Source organism: Rhinolophus sinicus, linkage group LG09 (assembly GCF_036562045.2).
Source record: "Rhinolophus sinicus isolate RSC01 linkage group LG09, ASM3656204v1, whole genome shotgun sequence".
NCBI lineage: Eukaryota > Metazoa > Chordata > Mammalia > Chiroptera > Rhinolophidae > Rhinolophus > Rhinolophus sinicus.
The window spans coordinates 40,871,177-40,886,949 of NC_133758.1; the positions used below are offsets into that span (position 1 = coordinate 40,871,177).

At 33.5% G+C, this 15,773-nt stretch overlaps 1 protein-coding gene across 6 annotated transcripts in view; it reads right to left on the reverse strand.

Annotated features, from left to right (window-relative positions):
• Positions 1 to 15,773, reverse strand: part of RBBP8 (RB binding protein 8, endonuclease) — a 94,542-nt gene that overhangs the window by 33,544 nt on the left and 45,225 nt on the right. For 4 of the 6 annotated variants that reach the window (XM_074340242.1, XM_019741272.2, XM_074340239.1 and 1 more), the window contains exons 5-6: positions 9,482 to 9,594; positions 5,400 to 5,466 (exon numbers count right to left, since the gene is read on the reverse strand). In XM_074340242.1, the coding sequence (XP_074196343.1) occupies positions 5,400 to 5,466; positions 9,482 to 9,594 (180 nt within the window). Of the gene's footprint in view, positions 1 to 5,399; positions 5,467 to 9,481; positions 9,595 to 13,538; positions 13,596 to 15,773 lie in introns of all 6 variants that reach the window. The other 2 variants (XM_074340243.1, XM_019741273.2) reach the window with 1 other exon arrangement.

The window sequence follows — 15,773 nt, forward strand, 5'->3', positions numbered from 1 at the left end:
ACTGAGGCTTATTTTGGGGGTAGGTCTTATTTTTGTGGAAACACGGTATGTCACATGGCTAATTACCTCATCTACTTCAAGTCTTTGCTGCAGTTTTACTTTCTCATCAAGGCCTACCTTGAATACACTAAAATTGCAACTCTCTTCCTACACCCTAGTACTCCTGGTTCCTGGTTATGCCATTCTACTTGCTTTATCCATAGCAAATACTGCTTTCTAACATACTAGTATATAATTGACTTAGCTATTGCTCACCTGCCAGAATGTAAACTCTGAGAGCATAAGGATCTTTGGTTTACCGAGATATGTGTCCACAAGATTAGGCACATAGTAGGTGCTCAATAAATATTTCCTGAATGAATGAATGAAAGAATGATTGAATGAACGAATATGAGAGATTCTCAGATTCCACCAGAAAAATAAACTTGTTCTGATCTACATATACGTTCAACTCAATTCAGGACCAGTGGTGCCTAAACACTGGGTATGGATTAAATTGTGGTTATTGAGTAAAGTTAATTAATTTTAACTCAATTGACTTTCCCATGTCAAACATTACTGACTTTATCTGCCAAACAATTCTTACCGGTCTGTCAGGAATTTAGGCTTTACGTGACAAAACAAGTCTGTTCTATTATACTCATTATCAATCTGTAATACTATTTCCAAACAAACAATAATATGAGAATTTTATCAACTACAACCAACAGAGATTTTCACAAAACTAGAAGATAAATTTTTCCCAACACTGATTTATATCTTAATTTCCTGGATAATATCAACATTACTGTGGTCTATAATTCTATATTCTATATTGAAAATCTTTAGAGCTAATATCTTATTTTTAATCTTTCCTTACAAATTCTACTGCCTTATTCTGGAAAAACAGAGTAAGCTAGTCATATGAGAAAGGCTTATAAATTAATGGAGTGTGAAATCTATCTGACCTCACTTTAACTAATCACATCACAGCCTACCTGCCTATTAGTCATAAAAATTCAACCTGAAACATGAATGAGTCATGAGAAGAAATTGATTTCCTGGCAGAGCCGATCTGGAAGTAGCTGGGATCACACAAAAGAAAGAAAAAAACGATCAAAAACTAGCTCTAACTAGATGTGTCCAAACTAAGTAAACAGGTGCTGGCTTTGTCCTCCTTTGTCCTTCGTCATTAAAAAAAAAAAGAATGTAAAACAAAACAAAACAACTTCCATGTGTTAACCAAGTTTCTTCTTGAAAGCCTTAGGTCTCGCTCTGATTTGCTGAGGAAAGATAAATTCACACCACAGCTTTTGGTTAAATTAACTATGCACATTGGTCATCTTTCTCCTCTTACTTTTCCTCCTAACGGCTTGAGAATTTTTTTTTTTTGGTTGTCTACTTTATCTGTAGTCCCCCCCCTTAAATTCCTGTCAAAAGAGTTGATCTATACAGGGTCTCTCTTCATAAAGACTGTAAAAAAGTTTTTAAAATTCAATTTTTCTCCTCTAAAGTACTTCTGTATTTCCAGTTAAAACATAATTTAAACTTAATTGAAGCAATTATAGCCATCAAGTTCACTTAGGTATTTTGATTTTCAAAAAAGGGAAGAAAGGATTCCCTAAAATACAAACCAGTGACTTTGATACCCTCAGCTCTTAAAACCAGTATAAGCTTATCATATGAGTAATTCAAACAAGACTAATTTTAAAAATTAGCGCTATGAAAGGAGCTGTTCGTTTATTCTACAGCTGGCACTCAGGAAGGCATCTGATAATGATTCTCTTGATATCTTCTCATTGTAAACAAAAAGAAATATAAACTCAGTATTAACAGATTCCTAACTGACTAAACAATATCCTATAAAGAATTATCATTAATAAAGGAAATCTGTAGTAGCATGCCTCAAGGCTCCATCCTCAGGCAGGTTTTGTTGAACATTTTATTAATGATTTTTGATGCAGGGCACTGATGGAATATTCATCAAATTAGTGGAAGACACAAAGCCGAGAATAAAAGCTAACCTACTACATAGCAGGAAATAAAATTAACATATGAAAAGACCCCCAGAAGTTGGAATAATGGGCCAAACCTAATAAAACGATACAAAAAAGGATAAATGTGAGATATAAGCATCATTGAACTGAGTCAGAAGAGAAAGAATTCAGGCCTTGCCATCTACATAGTGATACCGTGTAATAAATAGGTCAACTTCTGTGGCTCTTTTAGCAGAAAACTACAGAACGCCTATACAAACTCTCAAGTGAGGTACCTGGGTTCAAATCCTGGGTCTGACACTTCCTAATTACATTGGGTAAGTTATTTAACCTTGCTGAGCCTGTTACATGTAAAGTTCATATGGTACTATATACTTTCCTACTTCATTTTTGTAGGTAAGTTGTGAAAAGGAAAAATTATATAAAGATGTAATTAAATACTCAGAAAATAGGCATTTCTCAACAGTGCTATTATCTTAAAATGAAGGAGTAAGGCTGAAAAACATGATTAAATCATGACTCTGAATTTATTTATTTATATCTAAAACAAATCTACATAGAGGATAGGTAGTAAACCCAAGAAAGAATCACCAGTAATATATGTATGTTTTGACATTAATATAAGCAAAAAGGATACAGAAAAATGGAGAAGGCAGCATTACTCTATTGATGAAGCTATGTGGAATATTGAGTTCATTAACACATTGACAAAACTAAAACATTAAAGAGAAATGGTATTTTGAAGAGTCTTGAAGTAATACCACATGAGGAACAGTTAATGAACAGAGGATATTTATTCTAAAGATGACTCAGGAGGGCCATGATAGCTATCTGCATGCACACAAAGGAACACCAAGTAAAAGAGGGGGTAAACTTGTTCCAGATGGTCCCAGAGGGCAAAATCAGAATCAACAAATATAACTTGTGAGTTAGAGTGATTTCTCTACAAACTTACAAAAAACTTTGTAATAATTTCATCTCGCTAAAATTAAACAGGCTTGTACCAGAGGTGTTCAAACAATGCTTTCTATTAAAGAAGCCATACAAGGAACTCGATCTAGAAGAGAGCACTGAATGAAATGAATCCTGCAGTCCTTAAGTGTATAGACTTAAGTATATCCTTTGACTTTCACTAAACTAGCACATCCATTTCCTCAAACGAAAAGAGTCATGACCTCAATGCCTACCTTATTTATTTGCTTTGCTTTTTGTGATTGGTAGAGTCGAATATATAGATATATAAACTTTATAACAGCATTTTGTTACTGAATAATTTCTCATTATAGTGTCACTATCACGAAACAGCTGTCCTACCACATAAGGCATCTGTAACATCAAAACCAGCTTAGATGAGTTAGAATTACTGTATTTCACATGAAGTACAAGCTAAATAGTATTTTTTACCCTAAAATTCAGCAGAATTGAGGCACTAACATTATGTTAGAGTGGCTTACGTAGTCAGAAGAAAGTAGGGTGCCTTTACGAGGTAATACTTGCTGTTTTTTTTAAACTGCCAAACAAAAGGAAATTTGTTTGAGGAGAGCAAGCCACAGAAGTTGAATTATGAGAATAACTATCTTGAATTTCAGAACAGAACTTAAAGACACAATAGATTATCTCCTACACTGTTCTAAGGCACGCCCTAAATAAAACATACTTGCCCTGAGCTCATCTACATGATTAATCTTTACTGTAATTTCAAACTTCATCTTTTCTAAAATATCAATCAGCTTCAACAGGAAAAATATGAATTTGAGAACACTAAAAAAAAACAACTAATTATGATTAATTCGAATTAGTATTTCTACCAAGCACATGACATTATCTAGTTTTAATATATTTATACACCTTGGTTTCATAAATATCAAGCCTAAAGTGTTCAAAACACTGTAAGCTACCTGTGCTAAATTACTTCACATAACATAAATTAATATAAGTCAACAATCACTTATCTGCAGTCTTTGGAAACAAATGTGATTCAGAGTTCACATTTTTTTTTTTACATGAAGGGTAATACAGAGCATATACAGATTATTACCTAACACATCCAGGGGAGCCTGAGGCATCCTGTAGTCAAGCACATTGATATTTTCAAAGCAAAGCATAGGAATGTGGTGGGATAAATAAGGATCATAAATAGCATCCTGTCAGTTGAGGTGAAGTTAGGTTGTGAATAACATTTAAAAAAAACACCTTTTGGGTTTTGGAATCATATTTAAAAGACTGTGGATCTGTGTTCTAGCCTCACTTCAATATACAGCATGAGTAAAATTAGTTCAGTGTTGACATTCTCATACACATGTTTGATAACCTCAGTCTGATTCCCTAGCCTTCTTTCTTCATCTATCATCCTCCCTCAAAATTCCCTTTGGCCACCAATATACAGTGAACTAATCACATGGGAAGAATATTAAAATTCTACTGAATATCTACTACCTAAAAGTATAATGATAAGGATGTTAATTCCATCTGTGAGACGTGTTTATACATAAGACAGTAACTATTCAAAATAATGTTACATCTGCACAGTTTGTACCAAAGTTGTTGCCTACTCAAATGCAACAAAATCCTGAAGAGCCCTTTAAAACCATTAAGACTATCCTGAATCCTAATTCTTAAAAAACACTATATAAGCTTTATATACATGGGAAATAAGAACTAGTTGTATCTCTGCTCTGCATCAGTCAGACTATACCCAGAAAATAGATTATTTGTTTGAGACACTGTCTCATAATGAAAAGAACAGAGGCCTTTAAGTCAGAAAATACAGGTCTGAGTGATGGTCTGAGAACCTACTAGCTGTGGGACCATGGCAGGTTATCTGACTTTTGTGAGCTTTGGTTTCCTCATCCATAAAGGAAAGATAATAAAATTACCTTGAAGAATCACAGTGAGGATCAGAAATAACAAAGATAACATACAAAGAAGAGTAACTGGTACACAGGATAAAAGTTATTTTTATTCTTTAAGAAAAATGGTGGGACGGGGAGAGGATCAGAGAGAGGAAGTTCTTGAGGCCTGAGAACTGTGTAGGAGGAAATATTTATTCGGTTTGCTTTTATGAAGCTTTGGGACAGGGCTGGAAGAGGTAACAAAACTCAAATATTACTTGAAATATAAGTGTTTTAATAATGTATTGTGTATAATAATCATTGTAAAAATTAAAATGCTTTAAATTAAAATGTTCGGATACTTTCTCTATAAACTTGCACACTAATCTAAGAGATGCATATACACACCAAAAACATGAACAAAAATATAACGATTTTCTTTCTATTTTTATTACATAACACTTTATAATTTTTTTAAATGAAATCTGCAACTCTTAATACATCTTTACAGTTTGTATAGCTAAGTAAAATGAAGAAAGAAAAGTTACGGGGAAATATCAATTTTCTGGTGCAATTTCGAAAATATACTTACTCAATTTTCTGTTGCAGCTGTTCAGAAAGCTTTTTATTTTCTTCCTGTAGAGTATTCTTTTCATTCACTTAAATATAATGTGAAAAAGAAGGCACATGTAATAACTCTATTAACATGTATATCAGGCTTTTTAAATAATTTCAACAATTACAGAGACATTAGAATTTCTAAGTCACAATGTTAGTCAGGGTTAATGTTACTGTGCAAAACTAATTTGTTCCGAGGTTGCAATTACTACATCTCCTATTGTGCCAGTTCCATATAAATGATTAACTGATAATTTTATGTAATGCTTCTGGGCAAAAAGAAAGAGTACCGTATGTACTGGGGAGTAGAGTCTAATTATTCATACTGAGGACAAGAAGCATTCCATCTGGTTACTCAGCCCTACTCATTTCAAATACCATTTTAGTGACAGTCATTCATCTTGAAATAAATCTGATTATAAAAGTAATATAACACTGAATATCAGTGTAATTTTTATAATATAAATATACTTAAGTCAAGTTTTCTACCTTAGTCATATGCTATATTTCATGAATAATTATGGTATCAGTAATCTAAACATATCCATTGAAGTAGTATCTGTTTATTTGAATCTACCTCAACTAAATTTTCCTATCCATCCTTATTTAATTTATAAAGCAGAAATTCAATTTTGGGCTATAATTTCCACTGTAGTCAGCACAAAAGTCTTATCAATCTTTAGTATGATGTCGCAGCTTAAGTGTGTGTTTTACTAGGAGGAATACATACAAGAGATCAAGTCACAAAATACAATTAGTCTCTACCAAAGAAAGTTAATTATCATCCAAAACTTGTGACTAATTAATTCACTGTTTTACAAATCTAAACATATTTCCATACATTGAGTAAATAAACTTTTTTGACTATCTACAATATGTGAGGCTGCTAAACTACCTGCTATGGAGGATCTAAAAAACAACTTAAGATATGGACAATGACCTAAAGGAAAGTGCAGTGTAATGAGAGACAAGCTATTACATAGACGTGTTTTATACAGCTGAAAGTGACAAGGCCATTAGAGAGATACAGATAAAATACTAAAGAAAATTTTAAGGAGAAAAAGGTTGCTTTGGGCCCTTGAAAAGATCAGGAAATAATTCATCACAAAGAGGACAACTGAGCTGGATTGATAGGTGACTATTCTATGCAGAGAATTAATGGAACAAAATTAGAAAGATTGGGTATAATAAATGGTCGAAAGCCTTCAAAAGCAAGCTAAGAAGTCTGAAATTTATCTTAAAAGTTATCAGTTATTTTTCATAGATGAATGATAGGAAGATTAATTTGTTTGTATTTATATATATACCAAAGTGAGAAGAAAGCATTGACAAGTCAGGTTATCGTTAACCCTTTTACTGCATTACTTCATTTCAAGTTTGTTCTCCAAAATGTGTAAAAAATCCACAAAAAATAATTACAGTATTTATATTTTTAAGTAAATATGGTAAATTGCTACATTTTATTAAAATAAATGACTAAAGTATAAAAATTTCCTATTGCTATTCATTCTTGAAAAACACAAAAATACAGAATAATGTACATCTGCTTTCCTAAACTTCCTTTCTGGAACACTGACAAGATTTTCTATAGTTTGAGCTCATGGGGTAAAGTCGAACACTGAAGTCAATATCCTTCGACTCTAGTTGAATGTTGCATTAAAATAAATGAGTATCTGGAATAGCTGCAGAAGTAGCCAAGGTAGAGAAATAAGAAGTGAGGACAGGCAGAAGAGCTGTTACAGAGGCAGAAGCAGTAGTTATTTGGCAACTCATCCTTTATAGGGTAAGAGAAGTCAAAGGTGACCTTAGCTTTCTGATTAAGATGGTTTACTTGACTCTTCCTCTCCAAATCTAATGAAATGACAAAACAACTCTAAAAGTACGTCAATCTGCAACACTGAAAAGCCAGAAAGGGTGCCACTGGTACATCAGAACCAAAGTGATTCAGAAGAGGGTTGAGATATTAACTTTACATTTTCAGAAAGCATGGTAAAATTTCAAGGTTGATCAAAAAGAATAGAAATAAAGAATTAAAGAAAATAGTAAAGGATCAAATAAAAATGAAATTTAAAACCCAAATATCCTCTAAATTCAGTAACTGGGAATAGTAAAAATAACAACAAAAAAGGCAGGACAGGAAGAAAAAAGCAGCAATGAGACAGAAATACCAAAAATTTGTAAACATGAAGCTCTTAATGTCTTTATTCTTACAACAACTTTGTTTGGGATTTGACCTTAGTAAGTTTTCTCTTGCTCGTTTTTATGTAAAATTAGTTTTCCTGAACTTTTCAGAAATCACATTGGTGGTGTTATTAGTTGTGTTATCTGAGACTACTAGTTTATAATACGAGATTTAAAAATGAATAGTTAGGGAATATTTTAATTTTTTCATCCCTGTGTCCTTGAGAACCAGGATACTCAAGTTTAGAAGGAGACACAGATTTTATTAAAGAGGTTAGTAAAACATCTATAGTCTTGTTTTTGAATTTTCAACAAGAACTCACAAAATATTTTATCTATCTGAAAATTAGGCAAAGGATATTCAAGCCATTCACCCAAGAAGAAATGCAAACTGAAGATCATGTGAAAAGATACTTGACCTGGATAGTAATAAGGAGAATGCTAATTTTAAAAAGGGATCATTCTTTGCCCACCAGTTTGAATATTAGCAATCACTACATTTGCTCAAAGCTGAAGAAGATGCAGGAAAATGGACATTCTCAAACACTCCAACAAAAAACTGAGCTGTCCATCAATGAGAATAGCTAAGTAAGTGACATCTACACTATGGAATACAATGCAGCCATGGAAAAGAAAAACACTGTCCTATTCCTTAACATCTAGGTTTTTTGGCTTATTTTGAGTTTTCAGCTATTTTCAGATAGTTAAAAGTTGCTGGAAATCTCACTATTAGATGTGTGGACATTACTGAAAATTATCTGTAGTACTAATGATAATATAATGGTAGATCTCAACTACGTTTACTGAGATGTAATAAATGTAATTTCTACACTTTGGTAATATTCTTATATTACTAAATAAACACATGCATGTATTTACACATACAAACCATAGAATCTATACAGCTAAATATACTAACATGTACAGACTTCTAAGACATAGTATAAAATGAAATAACACATGTTAGGACAAGAAATATGGTATGATCCCATCAAAATTTGAAAGAGAAGAGAAAGAAGAGGGGGAAAAACTAAGGACACAGACAGACAGAAACAGAGAAACCTGGACCTGGAAAGATATGTATCAGATTGTTAATAGTAGTTATCTCTGGGAGTAGAATAAAATTATGTTCTTCCTAACTCTTTTTAAAATAATGAGCATATATTTCGTATAGTCTTCCTTGAGTATCCAGAGGATAACAATATCATGAATAGAAAAATGTATAGTCAGAAGGTGGAATTTGTTTGGGAAAGAAGATAAATTCATCAGATTTTGGACATGTTGATTATGAATTGCTTATAGGGAATCCAGATAAGGGTTAGTAGGAGAGTATAAAAACAGTTAAAAGAGAAGAAGGTTAAGAAAGGTATTAGAAGAGAAAAAGGTTAAAAGAAAAAGGTTAAAAAAAAAAGGCTAAGAATGTAAGAAAATCCTATGTTAAATGGGGAAGGAGCCTAACTGAAAACCGTATTCTTGCAACAGTGTGTCATGAAAACCCAAAAAAGTGTACACCTTTATAGAATACTAAATTGTCTGCTTTGTATCTAACTTTACTAAATAATCAAATTACATAAAATAAAGATAAAACCAAATAAACAAATATGGACATATCCAAAGGAAACTTTCTTTGTCTTATAGCTGGTGAGACGTTAAGGCCAACTGGACAGTATTTACACAAACTTTTTTGTACCCTATTTCTTACTAAAATAAGCATGAGATTAAATCTACACAAAGGGAAAAAAGGACATTTGAACTCTGCCTAAATTAACAAAAGTATATGTAAACAGTCCATTTGATTACAACCGCTTTACTAATAGGTTTCAGCAACAGTACATTATGCTTTAAATACTTAGTAAATGAAGAAAGGAAACTCACTAAGCTCTGTGATAAGTTTAAGATTCTGCTGCCGGATATTTTCAAATTCTTGCTGTTTTTTCCGCATATGTTCTTCAGTTACTGCACAGCGATCACATAATCCTGCTCTTAATCTATGAAACAAAAACAAAGTATTTTTAGAGTTGAACTTAAATGTTCTCATAAATAAATGAGGTGACGGATGTGTTAATTAATAATTAACTCCAGATGGTGGTGGGAATTCTCTCACTATGTACATGTCTATCATATCACCATGGTGTATTTTTTAAATTTTTTTATTGGGTGACAGTGTGTTATTTTCAGGACCCATCAGCTCCAAGTCAAGTTGTTGTCCTTCAATCTGGTTGTGGAGGGCGCAGCTCAGCTCCAAGCCCAGTTGCCATATTGGATCCTAGTTGTAGGGGGCGCAGCCCACCATCCCATGTGGGAATTGAACGGGCAACCTTGTTAACATGCACGCTCCAACCAACTAACTGGCTGCCCACCATGATGTACTCTTAACTTTACAATTTTGTCAGTTATATCTCAATAAAGCTGAAAAATAAAGGAAAAAAACCCAAAATATTTTTCAACTACTAAAAGATATTTCTTTATATTTGAACTCCAAAATTTTTATGTTTTATGAAGATCTAAAAGACTGTCTTGGCAAACACAGAGAAAATTAACTATTTTAAAGCTGTATTATACCTTTAACAAATTCTCAAAGGCTGAAATCATGCTACAACATTACTATCTACAGACTGCAATTGGAGTGAAATTCTATAAAAATCTGCCAATTGTAAACTCTACCTAAGGGAACTTATTTATTGAAGAAACTGAAATTGCTTTCATTTATTATAGCCAAAATATGAACCCCAGGACAGCACTGAAGGGCAGAATTATATCTTAAGAAAGCTTGCATCTGCTTTGTTCAGCATAGCATATAATACATAATGAGTGCTCAACAATTTTTTTAGTTGAATTAATACTAAAAACTCAAGGAACTCAAAGTTTAAAAATAAAGTCACCTCATACTTTGTCCTTTTCAGCTTTTAAAAAAACTCCTATGGTAGTAAAAATTCACAATGTATTATTATGTAAAAAAGATTACAAGTAACTTTTACTAATTATTTGTGAGTGCTGAAAAGGAAAATACATATATTGCATGGGGCAAAGGGGGTGTGTGGAAAGGTGTACTCCAAAATGTTACTAAGTTATCTTGCAGGTACCAGTATTATAGGACATTTTCTTCTTAGCATTATTTGTATTTCAAAATTTCTCTAATTTCATTATTTATATAATCAGGAAAAAATATGGTTAAAAAAAGATACATATCCCACATTAGGAATTTAGAAAATATATATTCAAAGATAATTTCAACTCAATAACCTAAGTGAATAAAATGCAAATATTTAAGTGTCTATGGAAATCACAGCATGGTAATATATTGAATGAATTTTTAAAAATGTTAAAAATGTTAAGGAGGTAAAACATGAAAACTGTACAACTGAAACAAACAAAAAGAATCTAAAGGGTTTTTTTATATGAAAGTAAAACTCATACCAACAATGTTGATAAGGATTAGAGATCACAGGGCTGCATTAGTGGAATTGGAATTTCTAGAATGAAGGAATAAAGATTTGGGCATCTCGATTTAATTGGAGTACATTCCAAAGACAGGAATTAGGATGATCAAGATCTTTGAAACCATATTGTATAATGAGCAACATCTAAGTAAAAATGACAAAGTGAACATTTGCATATATTTTTGCTCCCTCCCAAAATCTCACAAAACTACTGTAAAGATATTTGTATATCTTCAAAGACACAAACCCATGAGGAGAGGGAGAATGGAAGAAGAAACTAAAGTAATTGAAAATAAAATAGCTGGTAGACAAATAAATAGAAACCGACCTAACAACGCTGAATGGTGGGAAAAGTCTAGAACTATGTTGTCTAACATGGTAGCCACAGCCACATGTGTCTATTTCAATTTCAATTAAATTAAACTAAACGGAACTAAAAATCGAGCTCCCTAGTCACCCTCAAGTGCCCAACAGCCACATGTGTCTAGTCACCACCATAGGGACAATGCAGATATAGAACATTTCCATTATCACAGAAAATTCTGCTGGACAATACTGACCTAGAAACAACCTGATTTATGCTGTAGAATGCATAGAAGGTACAAAAATTGGTACCAGTAATGACTAATTTAAAGTATGTTTCAAGATATTTTCCATACAAACATATTCCCTCCTGTATTCTGAGCAGTCAAGTGATTACCCCTTCCATTCCCAGCAGAAGACTAGAGGTTTCATCTCTTAGCGAGTCTAAAACAGACAGTGTCTAGTCTGGGAGATACCAGGTACAATTAAAGGTAGGAGTACAATAATGAAATGATTGTATATGCACACCAAATTCTCAGACCCTAGCCCAGGCTTCGTCATCTACCTGGCTTCAAGAGCAATGGTAGCAAGCCCGATTACACATTCCAGGAAGCAGAATAAAGGAGTCTTCTCTAAGAAATCTGACCAGGCTAACAAGAAAGACCTAAAGATACTGACATTAGGGATCATCAATGAAACAGATCAGGCAGATGATTCTAATCAGAGCTTCTAATCAACTTTTATCTCCTTCTCTTAAACACAGATAATGCAGTATCAACTGACATCTGAGAAAAGCTTATAAGGTGAAAGGAACTAAAGCAAACAGGACCATTAAAAAAATTAAAAAGTATAAGCTATGTAGGGAGAAGAAAAACACACTATCACCAAACTATAAATACTCTCAGAAAAATAAAAATGTACCAAACTATGAAATGAAAACAGGATTGCCATAAAGGAAATACAGAAAACAAAAATAAATCTTAGAAATTAAAAATGTAACAGCAGAGGCCAGCCCGGTGGCTCAGACGGTTGGAGCTCCGTGCTCCTAACTCCAAAGGCTGCCGGTTCGATTCCCACATGGGCCAGTGGGCTCTCAACCACAAGGTTGCCGGTTCAACTCCTCGACTCCCGCAAGGGATGGTGGGCTCGGCCCCCTGCAACTAAGCTTGAACATGGCACCTTGAGCTGAGCTGCCGCTGAGCTCCCGGATGGCTCAGTTGGTTGGAGCACGTCCTCTCAATCACAAGGTTACCAGTTCGATTCCTCGAGTCCCGCAAGGGATGGTGGGCAGCGCTCCCTGCAACTAGCAACGGCAACTGGACCTGGGGCTGAGCTGCGCCCTCCACAGATTGAAAGAACAACAACGACTTGGAAAAAAAAAGTCCTGGAAGTACACACTGTTCCCCAATAAAGTCCTGTTCCCTTTCCCCAATAAAATATTTAAAAAAAAAAAAATGTAACAGCAGGAAAGAAAAAACTCAATAGAGAGAGAAAAAATAAAGTTGTGAAAATCTCCCAAAAAAGTAATGTAAAAATGCAAAGATAAAATAGTAAAGATAAAAGTAGAAGGCCTTTTGAGCCACTGCTTTGTGCTCGCTCGCTTGCTCCTATTTGGAGTGTACTTTCATTTCTAATAAACTGCTCTTTCAGCACTACAAAAAATAAACAAAACAAAACTAGAGGATCATCCTAGAAGGTCCATAATATCAGTAATGGGTGTTCCAGAAAGATCAAGTGAGGAAGGGGAGTGGGGGAGGCAGAAAAGGAGGAACAGAGGAACAAGAAAGACATGAGACATACAGAAAGCAAAATACTGGTATAAATCCAACCATATCAGTAATAATATTAAACATAAGTTGATTAAACACTTCAATCAAGACAGAAATTGTCAGATAGGACAAAAAATTAATATCCAACTATATGTTGCTCACAACAGACACACCTGAGATTTAAAGATACAAATAGGTCGAAAGCAAAAGGATGGAAAAAGATACACCATACACACACAAACCGAAAGAGAGCTGGAACATCTACATTAAGAACTATCAGACAAAACAGACTTGAAGATATAAAAAGTGTTACTAGAGACAGTGAATTTTATAATAAAAGGGTCAATTCATTAGAAATATATAACAATTATAAACACATATGCATCTAATACTAGAGCCCCAAAATACCCAGAGCAATACCTTACAGAATTGAAGGAAGAAACAGGAACTCAACAATAACAGTTGTAGGCTTCCACTCTGAATAATGGATAGAACCAGTAAGACAGAAAATCAGCATAGATATAACAGACTTGGGACACACTAACAACCACCCAGACCTGACATTTATGGAACACTCTAGCCAACAATTGCAGAATGCGCATTCTTTCTAGCACACTTGGAACATACTCCAGGATAAACTATTTTCTAGGTCACAAAACAAGTCTCAAGTTTAAAAGCACTAAAATCATACAAAGTATGTTTTCTCACAACAAAGGAATTAAATTAGAAATCAACAATTTGGAAAATCCACAAATACACGAATCTTAAACAATGCACTTCTAAAGTAAATAATGAATTAAAAAAGAAATCACGAGGAAATTTAAAAAACAGGGCTGCAGCTGAGTGTCAGTGCCCCAGTGTATAAAATCCTACCCATTGAGGGCCCTCCAGGACAAATAATAGCTCCCTACTTTCTTAATGAAAAGTAAACTTCCATGACATATACAGAACCTCCAGTCCATATTCCTATTCTAGGAAAACTCCTGGGGAAGGGGGAACGTGGAAGAGCTGGGGTAAAACAGATATACAGTTAAAAGCAGAGGATATCATGCCAAGTATGCAGAAAATTCAACCCAGTCTCACGTTCTTAAACACAACCAAAGATCATTATCTAGTGTATAAAGCAAACCAGTAACATGAAAAACAAAAATAAATAGAACTGATCCTGGAGGAAAGAACCAATTCAGAGAGCACAAAATAAATTTGGGGTGGGAGGGAGATATTCTGTAACCCTGGAAATACGAGAAGTGATGCAGCCATAAAACAAAAGGGTATATACGTGTACACACACACACACACACACACACACACACACACACTCCATTATGAAATTTCAGAACAAGGATAAAAAGATCTTAAATTCCAGAAAGGAAAATAATCTAGTATCTATAAAGGAATGAACATTAGAATAATATCAATTTTCTTATCAGCACTGAATGGTAACAAACTGAAAAAATGTCTTCAAAGTTTTGAGGGAAAACTATTTTGAACCTAGAATTTCATATCCACTAAATGCAATAGTAAAATAAACACATTTTCAGCCATCCAAGGATTTTTTGAAAATTGACTTTCTGTGACTTTTCAGCAGTTACTTGAGGGTGACCTATAACAAAATGAGCATGAAAAAACAATAAAAACGAAAAACAGGCACACAGTTTATCAACCATGTTCACTGGTATATCTTCAAGGTCAAAAATAGTGCTTAGTATGAGGTAGGTGCTCAATAAATATTTGTTAACTAACATGAGTAAAAAGAATTAATATAGGGATAAAGTGAAGGGAAATCCCAGAATGGCAGTTGTAGGATAGCCCAGAAAATAAATGGCTCAAATTAGTACAGAAAGTTTTTCAGTCCCAAGAAACATGTCTTTAAGAAAAAGAGCAACAAAAATTATTATAATCAATAAACAGAATAACTAAGGTATTAAATAATATTAATTACACAGTGAGAAAAACATGTTTCTTGCCTTGATATGAAAAAAGGTACTTAGAAATTCTAGGAAACACAAAGCAAACTTATGTGAATGTGTTCTTGTCGTAATATGATTATGGGCTAATTTGAACAACTGATTTGGGACCGAGTAGAAAATAATCTATTTGACTTAGGCATTAGAAACACCATCCTTGAGTGGCACATAGGCCGTGACATCAGACTTGTAAAGAGGGAAATGTAATTCTAGCTCTGTAGCTAACATTTACATAGTCAATAAATAAACACGGTTTACTATTTTGCAACTTCTACAATCAACTTACAAACAAAATACAAAGATTGAAATCTGGTAACAGAAAAGTATAACTATTATCAGCCTTGTCAATATTTATATGCTGATATTCAGCTGGCATAAGACAGGAGGTAGAAAGAGAGGAAGATTGATGCAAGAAAGAGTAAAAGTATCAATATCTTTCCTGTAATATAGTGGTGAGTCTAAGGAGACTGTTTAGACATCTCTTTTTTTTTAACGTAAATACATATATTGAGCTTCTTCTTATAATAATATATTTGCATATATATATGTATTGAGGTTCAAAGGTAAAATAAGAACTGAAATAATAACTATTCAAAAATAGTCGAGGGAGGATAAAATAGTATTATCTTCACAGCAAGTAATAAGTAGTCTCAAATTGATAAATCAAGTATTAAAGAGGAGATACATC